This window comes from Falco peregrinus, chromosome 2, assembly GCF_023634155.1.
Source record: "Falco peregrinus isolate bFalPer1 chromosome 2, bFalPer1.pri, whole genome shotgun sequence".
Lineage (NCBI taxonomy): Eukaryota > Metazoa > Chordata > Aves > Falconiformes > Falconidae > Falco > Falco peregrinus.
Window position 1 is genome coordinate 73,761,097 of NC_073722.1, and position 17,061 is coordinate 73,778,157.

The 17,061-nt window shown below is 41.5% G+C and overlaps 1 protein-coding gene across 1 annotated transcript in view; it reads right to left on the bottom strand.

The window, feature by feature from the left end:
- The window catches only part of GRID2 (glutamate ionotropic receptor delta type subunit 2), a 730,229-nt gene that overhangs the window by 86,718 nt on the left and 626,450 nt on the right, over positions 1 to 17,061 (bottom strand). Inside the window, exon 13 of the mRNA XM_005232525.3 lies at positions 16,601 to 16,796. Coding sequence (XP_005232582.2) covers positions 16,601 to 16,796 — 196 coding nt within the window. The remainder of the gene's footprint in view (positions 1 to 16,600; positions 16,797 to 17,061) is intronic.

Genomic DNA, 17,061 nt, shown 5'->3' on the forward strand with positions numbered 1-17,061 from the left:
AAATTGCCTTTATCTCAACCCACAAGTTTTCTCATTTTTATCCTTCCAATTCTCCCCCCTATCCCACCGGGGGTGGGGGCTGGAGCCTGGGGGGGAGTGAGCAAGCAGCTGTGTGGTGCTTAGTTGCCAGCTGGGGTTAAACCATGACAGTATTACAAGGAAATCCCATCCCGAGGTGAGAGGGATAAAACAAAACAAGCTTCCTCTCTTTGACTGATGTTATGGCCAGAACCCCTTGGTACTTACAGACTTGTATAATACAGCTGCTTATCTACTGTTTTTTTCATTACATATGCATTGTATTTTCCACCCATCTTGATACAGTCCCTGGTATTTATATCCCTCCCTATGTTATATTCAGCAGGGAATGGGGTCTGTTTTGTTTGATTAACTAGCCATTCTGCAAACAGCCATAAACACCAATCAGCCCCTGTGCAGTGGGAAAGCTTTAGAGCTGGGAATGGTAAACAACCCTCTCCTGCCACTGCAATCCCGGAGAGGGAGTTGTGCAGTCTATCTAGATCAGTTATTTTATGCAAACTGATTGAAGAATGAAATGTGATTACAGCCTGGTTAAAATACTTCTTAAAATACTCTACGTGGCACTTTAATCCTCTCCTCCCATAGCTTGGCTATTAAAAAGAAACTGATTTGTTGTAGTCACATTTTAAAACCGGACAACTCTGCCACCTAATTCAAATACAAAGAGACATAAACTGCTTGCTGGCAGTTGAACTAAAGAGAACAAAATGGTGGAAACCCCACAGTCATCATTACTTTTCAGCCTAAGGAAAGATTCCGTGTATTTAACAGATGAATTTTAGCTTTACTTTTGTTTGACACACTAAGAAAGCCAGCTTACCTACCTGGCATACCTCCTTCAATGCTAGGCAGTTACTTCTATATTTTTAACCTGATGCCTGGAAAGTTCACTCCATCTACATTGCTTTCCAAGAAAAACACTCAGAAAACATGTTCTCAGTTGCTTGAATCAGGTCAGAAAAAGACAGTAGCAGGAGGCATCATAATATATGGTACAGAAAAAAACCCCCCACATTATTTTTTTTGGTGCTTTAAGGATTTTGTTGCATATGAAAGGTATCAGCCCAATGCCAGAGAATGAAAGGTCTTTTATCATTTTTATTTGCTGCTGCCTATGCAAGTACACCACTGACACATGCTAACCTTGCTGGTTTGAGTAACAGGAGAGAGAAAACTATTTTTCTACATCTATCTGATCCTCTGCTCAGCTGGGACTGCCACATTGGTGACTATAAACACGCAAAACCTGCAGAAACTGAAAATACTGTTTGGATAATGTTTAGAAAAGCTCCTCTGCACATCAGCAAATGAGCTCAGAGGGGCAATGTTATGAGGGAGAGCCTAAATAATGCCCTGCTGCGCTACCCCCTGGTCCATCCCAGGAGCTGTCCACAGATCGTATGCACAGGCACGACGCGCATGCAGAGTCCCATTTTAGTTTAAAACACTTCTCTCTTAGATTTCAGAGCCCTACGTAGATGTGAGGAAGAAAGCTGGGTGAAACTTCTGGCTGAATGAGATTTGACCCCCCCTGAAATATTCAGTGGGAGTTAAAGAGGTGTGTCTTCATTTTACATTACTCCAGAGGAGGCAAGTGAGTAAGGCTGGAGAGCAAAGTGGCCACAAGAGCCCCTGAGCGTGTCCTGGCACCAGACCTTAGTGCAGCCTGACAGCCTTCACACTGGAGACTTTCTGCTTACTGTAATTGTCCTTTAAAGAAATAACCCCTTACATCCCAACCTCAGGATTTTGTTGGCATGAGTATGGTTTAAGCCCACAAAAGTTAATCATATTCTCTGGCATCCTCTTGAGCAGGACACCAAATATTCTGTAACAACTATCCAAATTTGAACAACCGGATCTGGTGCTTCAAACTGGTCCTCTTCATCCTCTCTACCTCCTTAAACACAACATAAACATATTTTTTTTACAAACACTTGGTGTTCAATAAATTGCTGTATTCCAATAACATGCAGTTTTACTAGAACGTTTCCCACTATGTATAATCAGATGACTGAGGACAACATCAAAAAGCAGCAGGCAGCAAAAGTTTGCTCAATATCTAGTCTTTCAGACCAGATGTTTTAAGATCAGACCTCAGAGATCTCTCTGGCTTTACGACCTGTGCTTGCATTTATATGCATATAGGTGTTTAGAAGCACAGACCTGGAGTTTGTAAACATAAACACCATTTTGGAGATATGTAGGTAAAATTTTGGCTTCCTCTTCTGTACCTTAAATGACACTGGACTTTCTCCTCCCTCCTGTTCTGAGACTAGGATGGCTTTAAGGGCAATCATCTGCTTTAATTAAAGCTTCTGATACTTAGATACTTGATACTTATATATATTAGAGACTAGAAAGGTTGATTTTCCTAAGTATTCTGCCATTGTTTTTTAGTTTAAAATTTAATTTTCTTACACCATTCTTACGACTTCCCTAGCAATTCACTGCCTACCAATATGATTATTAATATCTTGATTATATTATTTAAGGATGATAGTCTAAAAATAATTCTATCACAGCAGCTGCAGGCTCTCCTTGAGCTATCCACTTTTGCTCTCCTATTACTTATGGCTGTAAGAGTGTTAGAATTAAAAACTCCTGAATGATTTCATGAGGGACTATTACATGTCTTACAGTAGCAACTTGCTACAGATCTACTACTCACCGCAATTGCATTTGCTGGTCTCTGGAATAGACTTTCACTTTGTTTAGTAACAAGTTATTTAAGAGAAAATTTACAAATCTGTCAAACTGTCTTATGAATGATTTGTATAGCAGCTCCAAAAACACAAACCAAGATCTTCTGTTGACTTTTGTACCTCTCACCAATTCAGACTTGCAGCCTCACAGTCCAAGCCATGCTTTAGAGCTGGAATACACAGCACATTTTTACACATCCCTTTCTCATTACGTCTATTCACATCTTTTTCCTGTCACATATATCCTTTAAACAACCTTACATTCAATCCCATCATTTGCATTTGTTGATGCATCACAATGTATTTGGGTATTATTAAAATATGCTAATACACAAAAAATGATAGCTGGAAACATTTAAGCAAGAAAGTGAATACATTACCAAGTTCTGTGCCTGAAGCAAGAGAGTGCTCTCCTGTCTCCATCTATTGATCATTAGACAGAGCCTGCATTTCCCTGATCTGTGCATGGTATGTCCCCAGTGCAGCCCACCACACTGTGAGCCTGCAAGCGGGCTTCAAAGTGACAGTCAGAGTTTTGGAAAGCTTTATTTGATTGCAAATTGAAAGTCGCAGAGTTCATTGCACAGGTAAAGTGAGACAATGTAAGCCGATGGAGATAGCAAAGGGGATGCATGACTGCATAGAGAGGAGAAGGGTCGAAAGAAGAAGGGCTCAGAGAGCTGGGAGAAAAGTTGGGATAGCTGGTAACCAGACAGAAGGGACAGAGGGTCAAAAAGCAGGAAAATGAAACAATAAGAGGGAGAGAACAAAATGAAGAGAGAATTCAGAAGGAAAAGAATGAGCTGAGGTGGCTGGAGCTGTGCAGGAGTTTGTGTAGTCTCGGTACGGTGGTGTTATTCATCTTCATGGACCTGGAAAAGTTACAGAACCTCCGCAGGAAAAGCACTAAGTTAAATGGAGATAAAATGGAGAAATAAGAGCAAACAGGACCAGAATAACAGATACCTAATATTTTTCATGTCCCCTGTAGCCAAACAAGTTTGGCTCCAAGTGCCAAACTACTCTTCTCTGTCAGGCACTTTATAGAGTTTTTCTTAGGATAACGAGAATCCAGAATGAGGAGTCAGAGCACAGGCACATGTCTCTGCTATGGAAAGGGACATGAGCCACAGAGAGGGTTTGGCAAGGAAGCTGTGGCTTTACTATTGCCTTTGCATGAGTGAGTTAAATAAAGCAGGGGAAGGATAGGAGGAAACAACAAAGGAGGAGACATAATCCAAATTTCTATTTCTCCCTGAGGCAGCAATTTTTTACAGGCTTTTTCCACTGATGGTTTTGAAAAAGGGATATGAAACTACATTTGAGCACAAAAGAAAATGTGTCTTTGTTAAACTACACAAATTCAGATCTTTTCATCACTCTCCCATAGGAAAATGGCTGCAAGAAGCAACCCAAAGAAGTAACAAAAAATTCTTCAAAGAGGACATTTTACTCATCCCAAGCTTTGCTTCCCCACAGGTTGCTCATAAATGGCCCACATCTCATGTGACCAGACTAGGAAAGCATATTCATAGGGGTTTGTAAGTTCCATCAGGAGTCTCTTGTTTAATAAAGAGCAACTTCAGAGGCCTAAAGTGTAACAGGACATACTGTGTCATATTCATTCCAATTCCTGCTAAATCAAAATAAATGACTACTTCCCAAAGGGGAATGATATGCAAGCAGCACACCCAGTTTCTGAGGACACCAGGTGCTAACAGAGCAGAGCAGCGAGTGCTGAGCTCAAAGTCACTCTGCAGTAATAAAACCTGAGATAATGTACATGCTACTCAAAAATTCAAAGCAAGGTATACCCTTCCACAAGCTACTGACACACAAGGGGAGGTTCAATGTTTTGCTAGCATTCCAGCACAGCTTGCTCATCCCTCTATGTTTTTTGGTCATTTAAAGCTGTTGGTCATACTTTCCCGCCCCCCCCCCCCCCCCCCCCCCCGACAATACCGATGGAAAAGCCTAGGAAGGTAGTATATACAATTATAGCAACTGCATTAGAAGTAGATTTATGGGTTGGGAAAAGTAGAAAAAATTTATTATTGAGCAAAAGTTTCCCTGTACCACTTTTTCATTATATATGTTCAACATGCTTTCACTGTCAGATGCCATGCCAGGACTAATGTCACTCTAACAGCAGTGCCCAAATGACAACTGACACCCTACAAAACTGCCCCCTCAGTACCTTTCTGCCCCAAAGAATCTTCCTCTCCCAAACCCTTCCTGGCCTCTACAGCTGATAAACAGGATGGAGATCTTCATCATTGTGTTGTGATTTTAATTCATAAACTCATAGAACGCTTTGGGTTGGAAGGGATCTTAAAGATTGTTTAGTTCCAAACCCCCTGCCGTGGGCAGGGACACCTTCCACTAGACCAGGTTGCTCAAAGCCCCATCCAGCCTGGCCTTGAACATTTCCAGAGATGGGGCATCCACAGCTTCTCTGGGCCACCTGTTCCAGTGCCTTGCCACTGTCATAACGAAGAATTTCTTCCTAATCTCTACCCTCTTTCAGTTTAAAGCTGTTCCTCCTTGCACTATTGCTACAGGCCCTTGTTAAAAGTCCCTCTCCAGCTTTCTTGCAGACCCCCTTTAGTTACTGGAAGGCTGCAATAAGGTCTCCTTGGAGCCTGCTCTTCTCCAGGCTGAACAACCCCAACTCTTTCAGCCTGTCTTCACAGGAGAGGTGCTCTCATCTCCAGATAACAGCATCATCTCCATGGCCCTCCTCTGGACTTGTTCCAACAGGACCATGTCCTTCTCATGTTAGAGGCCCCAATGATAAGGATATTGTGTGGGACAGTGTCAAAAACTTTGCACAAGTCCAGGTAAATGATGTCAGTTGCTCTTGCCCCATCCACCAATGCTATAGCCCCATCGTAGAAGGCCATCAGATTTGTCAGGCATGATTTACCCTTAGTGAATCCATGTTGGCTGTCACCAACCATTTCCTTATTTTCCATGTGCCTTAGCATAGATTCCAGGAGGATCTGCTCCTTGACCTTGCCGGGCACCAGGGCGAGACTGGCTGGCTGGTAGTTTCCTGGGTTTTCCTTTTTACCCTTTTAAATAATGGGGTTTATATTTCCCCTTTTCCAGTCAGAGGGAACTTCACCGGACTGCCATGACTTCTCAAGTATGATGGGTGGTGGCTTCACAGCTTCATCCATCAGTTCCCTCAAGATGCATAGATGCATCTTATCAGGTCCATGGAGTTGTGCACCTTCAGGTTTTTTACATGGTCTTGAACCTGATCTTCTCCTATAGCAGGTAGTTCTTCATTCTCCCAGTCCCTGCCTTTACCTTCTGTGACTGGGGTGGTGTGGTTGTAGTACTTGCTGAAGACCAAGGCAAAAAAGTCATTGAGCACCTCAGCCTTCTCCATGTCCCGGGTAACCAGGTCTCCAGAGAGAGCCCACATTTTCCAGTCCTCCTTTTATCACTGATGTACATATAGAAGCTTTTTTTGTTGCTGGCCAGATTTAATTCTCCTGACCTGATCCCTGGCTGCTTGGACAGTTTCTCTGTATTCTTCCCAGGCTACCTGTTGTCCTTGCTTCCACCCCTTGTAGGCTTCCTTTTTCTGTCTGAGTACGTCCAGGAGCTTGTTCATCCATGCAGGCCTCCTGTTTTTTTTGCCCAACTTTGTCTTTGTTGGGACACATCAAACCTAAGCTTGGAGGAGGTGGTCCTTGAATATTAACCAGCTTTTCTGGGCCCCGCTTCCTTCCAAGGCTTTATCCCATGGTACTCAACCAAGCAGATCCCTGAAGAGGCCAAAGTCTGCTCTCCTGAAGACTAAGGGAGCGAGCTTCCTGTGCACCCTCCTTGCTGCCCTAAGGATCTCAAATTCCACCATTTCATGGTCACTGTGGGCAAGGCTGGCCTTGAGCCTCACATTCCCCACCAGCCCTTTCCTTGCTGGTGAGAACAAGGTCCAGCATAGCACCTCTCCTCGTTGGCTCCTCTAGCACTTGGAGAAGGAAGTTAATGTCAACATTCCAGAAACCTCCTGGATTGCTTATGCCCTGCTGTGTTGTCTCTTCAACAGATACTGGTGTGGTTGAGTTATGCCATGAGGACCAGGCACATGAGGCTGCTCCTATCTGTCTATAGACAGCCTCACTCAGTCTTTCTGGTCAGGCAGCCTGTAGCAGACCTCCGCTACAATGTCACCTGTCCCTGCCCTCCCCTTAATCCTGACCCATAAGCTCTCAGTTGGTTCCTCATCCATTCCCAGGTAGAGCTTCAGGCACTTCAGCTCATCACTGACATAGAAAGTGACACCCCCTGCTCATCTCTGCTGCCTGTCCTTCCTAAAGAGCCTGTATCCTTCCATTCCAACTCTTCAGTCATGGGAGCCATCCCACCATGTCTCTGTGATGACAATCAGACCACAGCCCTGCAGGCTACAATATATGCGCATGTCTCTAACTCCTCTTGTTTACTCCCCATGCTACATGCATTTGCACAGAGGCAATTGTTGGGCCCCAATGAAGCTCACTTACTGGCTGGAGTGCTGGAATTCCTTTGTGTTGCTATTCAGGTGTTCTCCCGCTGATCTGTAATCTCTTTCCAGGCTCAGGACATCTCTTGCTGGCACTGGCATCAAACTGGTACCAGTGGGATGGATTGAGGTTTCCCTTCCCAGGCAATTTTAGTTTAAACACCTCTTCACCAGCTTGGCAAGCCTTTGACCAAAGATGCTCTTCCCCTTCTCTGTCAGATGGACCCCATCAGCCCCCAGCAGACCAGGTTTCTCAAAGCGAGTCCCATGGTCTAAGAAGCTGAACCCCTGGCTGTGGCATGAGTCCCGCAACCATTTGTTGATTTGTCAGATTTGAGAGGTCCTTTCAAACCTCTCCCCTTTGACTGGAAGAATTGATGAAAAAACTACCTGCACTCCAGAGTCCCTTACTCCCACTCCCAGGGCTCTGCAATCCTTCTTGATACTCCTCAGGTTGCTCCTGGCTATATCTCTGATGCTCATGCAAAACAAAATAGTCAGTGGACTGTATGAGGCTTGATAGTCTCTCAGTGACATTCCTGCTACGAGCCCCCGACAAGAAGCACACCTCTCTAGCGAGCACGTCAGGTCAGCAAATGGGTGCCTCCATACCTTTCAGAAGAGAGTTGCTTACTACTATCACTTGAAGACTTTTCTTAGTTGCACTTGTTACATGGGGAGCAGAGAGAGAAACATGCAGCAGAACTTCTGTCTTGGTGCAAATATATCCATAAAGACATCTGTTTTGCAGTCTTTACTAGGGCCTGTATTTTACTTATTGGATGGTTTCTAACAGCACTCATGAGAGCTGTTTCTCTTTCAAACCTCTCCAGCACTAATGCATAATAAATGTGCTCTTCACATAGTAATTACTCAGAAACATTTTTTTATGGAATATGACAATAGCAATAGCATTGCTCTGTTAGACCCAAATATGCACAAATTAAGCTACTTGTTTGTAGGGGTGGGCTCAGCATCCTTTTCTGTTTATGTTACCCTTTCTAGCAGGTGCCTCCCTAATACTGAGTGTTGATAGCTGAGAAAACTTCAGCAACAAATAATGCCAGCAAAAATGTCCTTTGAGCATTATCCTGACATACTCATGCTCAGCTTTTATTATCACTGACTGCAAATGCACTCTTTTTCTTAAATTATTTCCTAATTGTCAGTTTTCTTACTCCCTGCTCCCTTCCAAAATTTCCCATGCCCTAAAAATCCCAGCTTCAGGAGGGAGCTCAGAATTTCTACAATTTATCCCTTGCCAGTGCAAACGAAAGCAGCGCGCATGCTGCTTACTTATTCAGAAGTTTTAAATCTCATATATAAAGCTTGGGATTATGGTATTCAGATGTGATATGGCCATCAAAACAAGTGGGGATACCTACTACTCTGGCAGCAATTTCCAAAGTTGCAGGCTGCCAGAAAAAGGCACATATAAGGGAGATAAACTAAGCATTGCCAGCTGCAAACTCATCATACAGGTAGCCATGAGCAGTTAGTCTGCATGTTGTGGTCTAGCTACACTTGCTGTCAGAGTGTGTGGTGTTGTGGTCCTACCCTCCCCACCTATCAAAAATACCAAAAACTCTCCGGAGATTTAAAAAAAGAAAAAAAAAAAAAAGAAGGAAAGCTCCTATTTGTTATCTCAACAGTTAGAGATTGAGTGCTGTTTAACACAACTTTAATTCTACTTTTTGCATGTATGTAAAGATTGTTTTAGATCAAATACCTGGCAATGAACAGTTTGCCTTACGGTGGCAATTACCTGCGTAGTTCCACAGAGTTGGTCTCCCATCAGGACAGGGATGCATCCCGAATAGTCCACTTCTACACAAAAGAAACTCCAAGTAAAATCTCCACTGACAAAGGAATCAGTTTTCCTCTCCGGACTGTTTTGCCATGTAAAAAGATGACTACAGGGTTAGAAACAGGCTAAAGTGTGAAGCACTTCACTTTGTATTTGGCCACCAGGATGATGATCACTCCTCAAAGGGCTATCAGCCATCGTTTCTCCATCTGAAACACCTGGATTCAGCTCTCTGCAGAATGCAGTTCTACAGGATTCAAGAAAAATTAGTTCCTCAGGGTATATTTTGCCATTTCTTATTTTTATTGGCATTTGTAGTCACAGAATATGATCTTATTTTGATAGGTACTGTACAAAATAGGCTACCAAGAAAAATAGATTCCCAGCTTAGGCATTCCCAACCACTCTCTAGGAAAGGAAATTGTCTACGATAGCAGGGGAAGAAACCTGGGCACATAAATTAGGCATCTAAAGTTACACGTGATGGGAGTACAGTTGTAGCCATGACAGTTTAAGGATCTAAGTGAAGCAAATTTTTAAAAAAGAATCACCTTTGAACAGAAGAAGGGATATATCTGTAAGGGGATCCCTAAATAACCAAGCTTTAGGCAAACAAACCTCTGAAAACTAGCAAAAAACTTTAGGATTAGAAAACTGCCTCTGAGATTAATGCAATTATGTTAATCAATGAGACAATTCAAGAGAAGTGTGTACCTGGCACCACTGAAGCTTGAGAAAATGAGAGATAATAAGGACTGATTGCTCAATAAAATATTCCCCCCCACCCCATCTTTTTGTATTGTGTCAGACTGTTATGAACTTTAGCTCCCATGCTCATCTTTTGAAATATAAGCTGTAGCTGCCCTTTGAGGATGAAGGCTGAAAGGTCAGGCACAGAGAAGCTGTTTTCTGAGAAATACTTTGTCTGATAATGGCCATGTTCATTAACTTAGTTCATTTTGGGATACAGTGTTCTTTGGTTTCACCCACATCACATGAATGATGGTATTTAGATGACTGTAGTGTAAGTCCCTCTGTCCCTCTTATTTGGCAGTTATAAAATAAGCTAAAAGAAGGGAAAGAGCAAAAAAACAATAAAATAGTGCTGCTCAGTTAATGGGTAGTGATTGTAGTACACCAGAGACCTAGTTGTCAAGGTTTTTGTTAGTGTAGTAACAAAGGAGAGTGTTAAGGAGTTTGAAGAAAAGGCAAGACTACTGTCTTGAGGGAAAACTTTATACCTTATGGAAGAGTCCTTGGAGAAAGCATAAAGATGCTTGCTCAAAAAAGGAGTTGTGCTGGAAGCTCACACGAATGATTTCCAATTCAGAAATGAGAAAGCTACTGGGAGAGTTAGAATTGACCATGAAGGGCCTTGAAACTCGAGACAACTGGTTTGTTTGTTTTTTTTTCCTCTTTTAATTTTTTTTTTCCCCAGGAGCATTTTCAATTGAACTGAATGCAGAAAGAGTGTTTTATAAAGGTCCCAGAAAATAACACTGAAAACTAATGAAGCGATGGACTGAGGGTTGTATGGGTAAATCACAGACATGCTATGGAAGGTCAACTGGCAAAACTTAAACAGACACAGAAGCTTAAGCAACAGAAAGTCACAGGGAAGAAAATTAAGATGATTAAGTCAGCTACTGTAGGTTTCCTGTGGAACCAAGTTAGTGGTCAGACATGAAAGGACAGTAGAGGAATATACACAAATTTTATTTCAGATAAAAGGAGCTCAGTTCAGTGTAAGAGAGACAGAACTGCAAGTTGTCTCCCTGGAGCCACTAGCTGAATTTGTTTGGACTTGAGAATACTCTGGGATGAGCTACAGATAGAAAAGACTATGGTCTTAGATGTAGGATGACCCACAAAAACTGGAGAACAGATCTGGAAAATTCTCTAAGATAATAGAGATAAGAGAGCAAGCAAAGACAGTCATGAAAGGTAGAGTAGCATGGCACCACAGCAGGACATCAGTCAGCGACATCTGAGGCTGTTAAAGTGACTGGCAGGCATATGCAGGCTGACCTTTGAACAGTAGTCATGAGCAACTTGGATGGCATTTCAGTGAGAGCAAAAGGGGGAAAGCACATTTGGGAGCACCTAAGATGAAACAGGAGAAGTTGAACTCAGATAAAATTTTCAGGAAACTTTGGAGACAAAAGGAATATGGCAGTAGTTGGTAGTAGGCTTGCTTAGTTGTTGGATGAGCACATGTCCATGTAGATCCACTTCTTGATATGTAGGCTAACTCAAATTTGGACTTACATTTTCATTTGAATAAAATGAAACTCTGCAGAAAATAACTTTTACAGGTGTTCTACTCAAGATAAAACCTGTGAAAACTTAAGAAAGTCAAAGTTATATAAAATTTTAGTATATGTGTAAGAGCATTTGTGAGAGAGAGCAAGCATTTTGTTCAGCCTACCTTGAATTCTAGGAAAATGAGGCAGCAGGAAAACAGTTTTGCATTTCAGGTTTAAAGCCATGCATAGAATCTTCTTCACACTCTGTTAACTGTTACAGATCAGTTATTAGACATCCAAAACACACTGACTCCCTAAGCTAATCCAGATAACTATTAGCCTTTTGATAATGCCTGAAAATAACACCGCACCGTGTTTGTAGTGCTTTCTGGACAGGACTCTACATTTTTGCACTGCTGCAAGTTTGTTTAAGCCCTAGATATGGAAGCAAAGACACACAGGATTATAGGGGAAAAATAAGTAGCCAGACCATCCATGATAATACAAACTAAAGACAGCAGAACTATTTCGTACCCCCAGGCACCTGTCAGCTCCAAGTCATGGACTGTACAGGAGACTGCAATTGCAAAATAGATAAATTGCATCTTCAGCTTTGGGTCTGAACACGTCAAGGTGTTAAGGGTATTCCTGAACCTTATTACTTGTAGAACAACAACAGAACATCTCCTCTGCCCAAGAAGCATCACCTCCAGAAGCAGAGGGGAACCAGGGAACCAGTGTCTGGTTGATAATTAGTTTGCTAACCAACGGCTGCATAGTGTAGCTGTTCTCCTTGTAGTGAATTGAGGTATACGGGCAACTGGAGTACAGTCCAAGCATTTTTATATGTGCTTGCCTTTTTTGCTTCCTATCCATTTCTTAGCTACTGTCTAACTGCTGAATCACAGTACAGATCCAATATCAAAAAAGTCTGTCTTGTTATGTCTTGTTTTCAGTGCCTTTTTATTGGCCAACTCCATGGTCAGAAATGTTCACAACAAAGATGTATGGACTTGCATATATTAACTAGATCTTTTTGTCTATCTGGCAGATCAGTGTATCTGCCACCAGAACAGCAATTCCAACGGCAAATTTGTGAGTAAATCAAGATAATTAGTTAATTCAGGAGTTTTTTTGGCCCATCAGTAGAAATCTTCATGCTGTTGCTACTGCTGAAAACAAATTAAGAATAACCATGTCCACTTACTAACAATTTATTCTAGCACAGAATCGCAAATCATTATTACCCCCTTCTTCCCCAGACAAATCACCTTAGCAAAGCATTGTTATGACCAATCCATAGGTAGTTTAAACAATATTATTACTATTAAGTATTCTCAGGAAGGTAAAAGTGCCACCCACGTTGTCCAGGGAAAAGAAACGGTCTCAGCAGCTGCTAGCATGTTTCCACTGGCAATGCAAGTAGGGTCACAAGAAAATAAAAATCTCAAGACCCAATTCCTTTTAATATTGTGTGCAAGCTGGAGGAAATATTGTTAGAGCCTAAGAGGAGTTTCTTTTAACGCACCATCCAGAGGCATTATTTCACCTGACAGTCATTCGCAAGTTTCCTACCAGCTAAATATTTTACAGATAAGAGTTAAATAGACAGAGGTTTCAAATGCATTTGGATTCTGCCTATGCAGCGCGGGAAAGGAATTTTCCACTTTGTACTGCTGAGAAAAATGCAGACGCTGTAGGCTATGGTGTCATGTTCAGAGGAACAAGGTGGGTAGGATAGGGCATTAGGCACTATTATACTCTAGGGAAGAAAGTGCAGACAGGGGCACAATGGAAGTGCTTCATTATATTTAAATGGGAATAGTTCCAAGGACAGGAAAGCCTGTGGTGCTTGTAAAGGATTAAGCAGGGTAATGTGCTTTTTAAGAAGACATAAAGAGGTATGTAATATGATATGTGTAAGCCTAAATGATTTTTCTTGGAGTCCTCAATGAATGTTTAAGCAGGCATGACTTAGGCCTCTGTAAATCCTCTCCGAATAAATAACTTCTGCAAAAAATAGAGATTCCTTTAACAGAATGAGATGCATATTTCATAACCTATGCAAAAAAGGAAAATCAATTTGAGATGCACAAAACACTTAGGAATAACAAAGAAAAAATAAGATAAAAGTGAATATTCTCCAGAATAATCCAAGCATATATAGGAATGCAGCTACCTCCTCATCCATTTTGATTTGACAGAGCAGGAAGACAACTGAATGCTTTCCTATCTTCAGCTCAGATCTTCAACTGCTTTTTGCTATCTTTTGAGGGAGGAAGAGAGCGTAAGTGGCAGAATATATCTAAAGTGCTTGAGCTTTTCAGGCTGTCTCCTGTTTGAGGTGTTTAAAACTCCGCTCTCGCTTCAGGGTGAATCTACCCAGCTGCTCTCTATCTAGACCTGATGGTGTATATATAGCTTTTCACTATGGATGGAATAGAAGCACACACAGTGATATGTATGCACCTGATTTATGAGAACAGGACCAATAAATAACTAAACCTGAAAACTTACAATGGCACGATCTTCCCATCTTATTTCTCTTGCCTGCACTGCTCTCCTGCCAGGAAAAGCAGGTCACAGTGGATTGCCTGATGCAAAATGGGACTACGCAATCATTGTCATTTGGTTGTATTGTATTTTCACTCACACAGGCGCCATTCCCCATAAAGTCACTGGTACGGGAAGCATGCAGTCCTGCTAAGTGGAATGATGCAATGAGTAAATCAGAGGTCGATCCCCCCCTCTTTCCCCCTGTTTATATATACATTAGTATTAAACTGCTACTTTCCTCAAAATAAGAATTCCAACTCTACTGTAATTTGCAGAATAAAATCAAGACAAAACTGAAGTACTTTCAAGATATAACAAAAATGTTTGGCAAAGCCTTTTCTGTGATGGCTACTCGCAAACCCCATTTAACCTCAGAAAGGGTGCAGCAGGGAGTGTTGTTAAAGAAAAGCATGCCCACCACATCCATAACATCCTTCCTGCACACATCTCTCCCATGGTGGTCGCTTCTACCACAGTCTCTTCATGGTCACTAGGCAGCCTGGTGGAAATTCCTTTCCCTGTACCCATTTGGAAGCACTTGTTAAGTCTCAGCCCTCACTTGGCACTCCAGGAATGTGTGCCAAGGCAATGGCCTTGGAGAGCTTGGATGAACTGCTGTTCAGTCATGCTTTAAGTGCTGATTAATGGTAGAAACAAAATGAAGCACAGAGGGAGACCTGTTGGCTTAGCTTGACTAAGGTTATAATCTGGTTAATAGCTCTGATGTCGCCAGTTAAATTCATTCAAGACCCTGAAGAACATCATGAAGTATAAAAATAGCCTGAGGGAACTCATGAATTCTTTCCTCTGAAATGTTTTCATTTTTTTGAAGTATGTTATAGAGATCATAATCTCTGCCTCTTATCAGCTACCTTTTCCAATATTAACTTTCCTTGCTTAAGACTAGCTCTTAACATCACATTCTTCATCCAGCTTTCTTCCTGAGCAAGCCAAATAAAATCTCCCAAAAGCTTCTGTGTGAACAGCATCTGACAAATAATCTTTTTCTATGTCATTTCTTCCCATAAGGTGAAAGAAGTGGAGGAACTGGGAGAACTGGCTTAGGCCCAATTCTGATGAACATACACATATAGGTGGATGTGTATATTCATCAGAATTGGGCCTAAGCCCCGTGATATTTTAAAACTGGAGGGTGGTTGGCTTTATCCCATGCTACAACTTGCTTTTTCAATATCATTTGCAAGTGCTTATTCCTGGGAAGTAGAGGCATGGGAAATTAAAGATCTCAAATATTTCTGGTTTTGTAGGTTTTAGGATGGCAACTGCCATGTTTCCATGAATGAGAAATCAAAGACACTAATCTGGAATTACCTGCCAGCATGATACGCTGGTTGCTTTTTTCAGCTAAAGACCATTAGTTAACACAGCTGTGTTTGACACACTCTGGTTTTTGATTCCTCTGAAACTCTTACTATAACTTGGGAAGGCAAACCAGGAGGAGGGCAGGTTCTTTTATACAAAAGGCAAACCCCAGTTTTATCAGTCCCTTACAAACTAAACTAAAATATATTTTCTCAAAAAAAGCAATTTCCTGTAGCAAATAAATCTTCAGTGTGTCTTTTTTTCTTTGCTTTTTCAGCTTATGACTTTATCTAAAGGGGTTTCAAAAATGCAGCTCCCCAGGGCCTCTCTTGCCTCTTCTTTCATGCTGTTTAGTTCTTCAGAGGAGAAAATATGATCTCAGTTATACAGAGGGTAGATTAGTGATTGTCAAAACTCCAAAGAATCTCTGTTATTTTGTGGTTCTTTTATTATCAAGAGATCACCAGTGATTTCATAATTCTTTTTAACATATTCTTTTCTCTTACATGTTTGTATCCAGTGTCAAAACAGCAGAAAATACAGGTTTTCCTGGCAAATGGATTTCAGTGGACACAAAAGGCACTTTGTCTGGATTTTCAGAAGTGTATAAACCAAGCTTAAAACAAGTGAACACACAACTTCCTGGATATTTGCTCTCATCAGTGTTCACATTTTGAATTTTAAAATAAAATCTAAAAAATATGGTATTTCTCAGGTTTGATTTAAAAGTCTGAACATGAAAATATGGTAGTAGGGAAAAGGTTTATATACAGTCACTCATTAACTCGTATTCACTCTCATACTGAACCCTTTCATGGACTAGTGTTCTTATAAAAGATGTAGCTGTCAACCAAAAAATTGGGAGGGAACTATGGCTTTCACAAATGTGCCTACAAAAATTGACTCCTGCTCTCAAAGTATTTTGCCACTTTTAAACCCACTACAGAAGGTGGCTCTAAGACTCTTCTTTAAAGCCAGATCATCTTTTTCTGCCTGCTTCTCTTAAAAATACATGATTCAGACCTACAACTGAAAGCCAAGATTTTCAGTGTCAGGAGTGTGCACAAATAAGTTAATTAATGTCTCGTACAGCACATTGCTACATATTCTGGGGTTATAAGTCCAGTGATCCTATTCCCATTTTGCATCCTGACAAATGCAGTCATCTTTCATACCTATAAAACCCTCTTGGAGCAAACATTTTAAAATGTTGAAAACAAGGTATGTAGCTGAGAAGTCCCCATTCTCTGTGCCAACGCAAGGGGCTTGCAGAAATTGGTACCAGGAGTGATCATTATTTGGGTGCAATTGCATCCCTTATAGTTAAAAGCAACAACTAAGCAAATGTGGTGTTACAGCTGAGCATCTCCAACGGGAAACAAAAAGTAAGTCATACCAGTACCTTCTGAATGCCTGCGGTCGACTCCAAGACGTTGTTCTCTGAGCCATTACTTCTGTTAATCATCCGCCACATTTGGGCATACATGCTGTCTCTCTCAAAAGGGTTCATCCCTTTCACTCGGACGTGCTCATAGACTGCAGAGTCCAAGACAGTGCCATAAGGAATATCCGTCTGCCTTGAGAGATCCTGGAGAGACCTTAATTGTTGGTGAAGAAAAGAGACACAGGAGACTTGAAGCCACATTTTCAAGAGGAAGAAGCTGCAGGCAAGTAAAAGGGCAACACATAGGAGGATGGCTGTCAAGCCAGTTTCTTTTGTTGCTGGGTGGCTTTTTTTTTCTCCTCCTTTTTTTTTTTTTTTTTTCCTTAAAAGACAAAGTGAGACTGAAAAACTCTTTTTATGGTTTAAGACAGAAGGAGGAATACAAAATGAAAGGAGTGGAAAATATGAAACTGGATGAA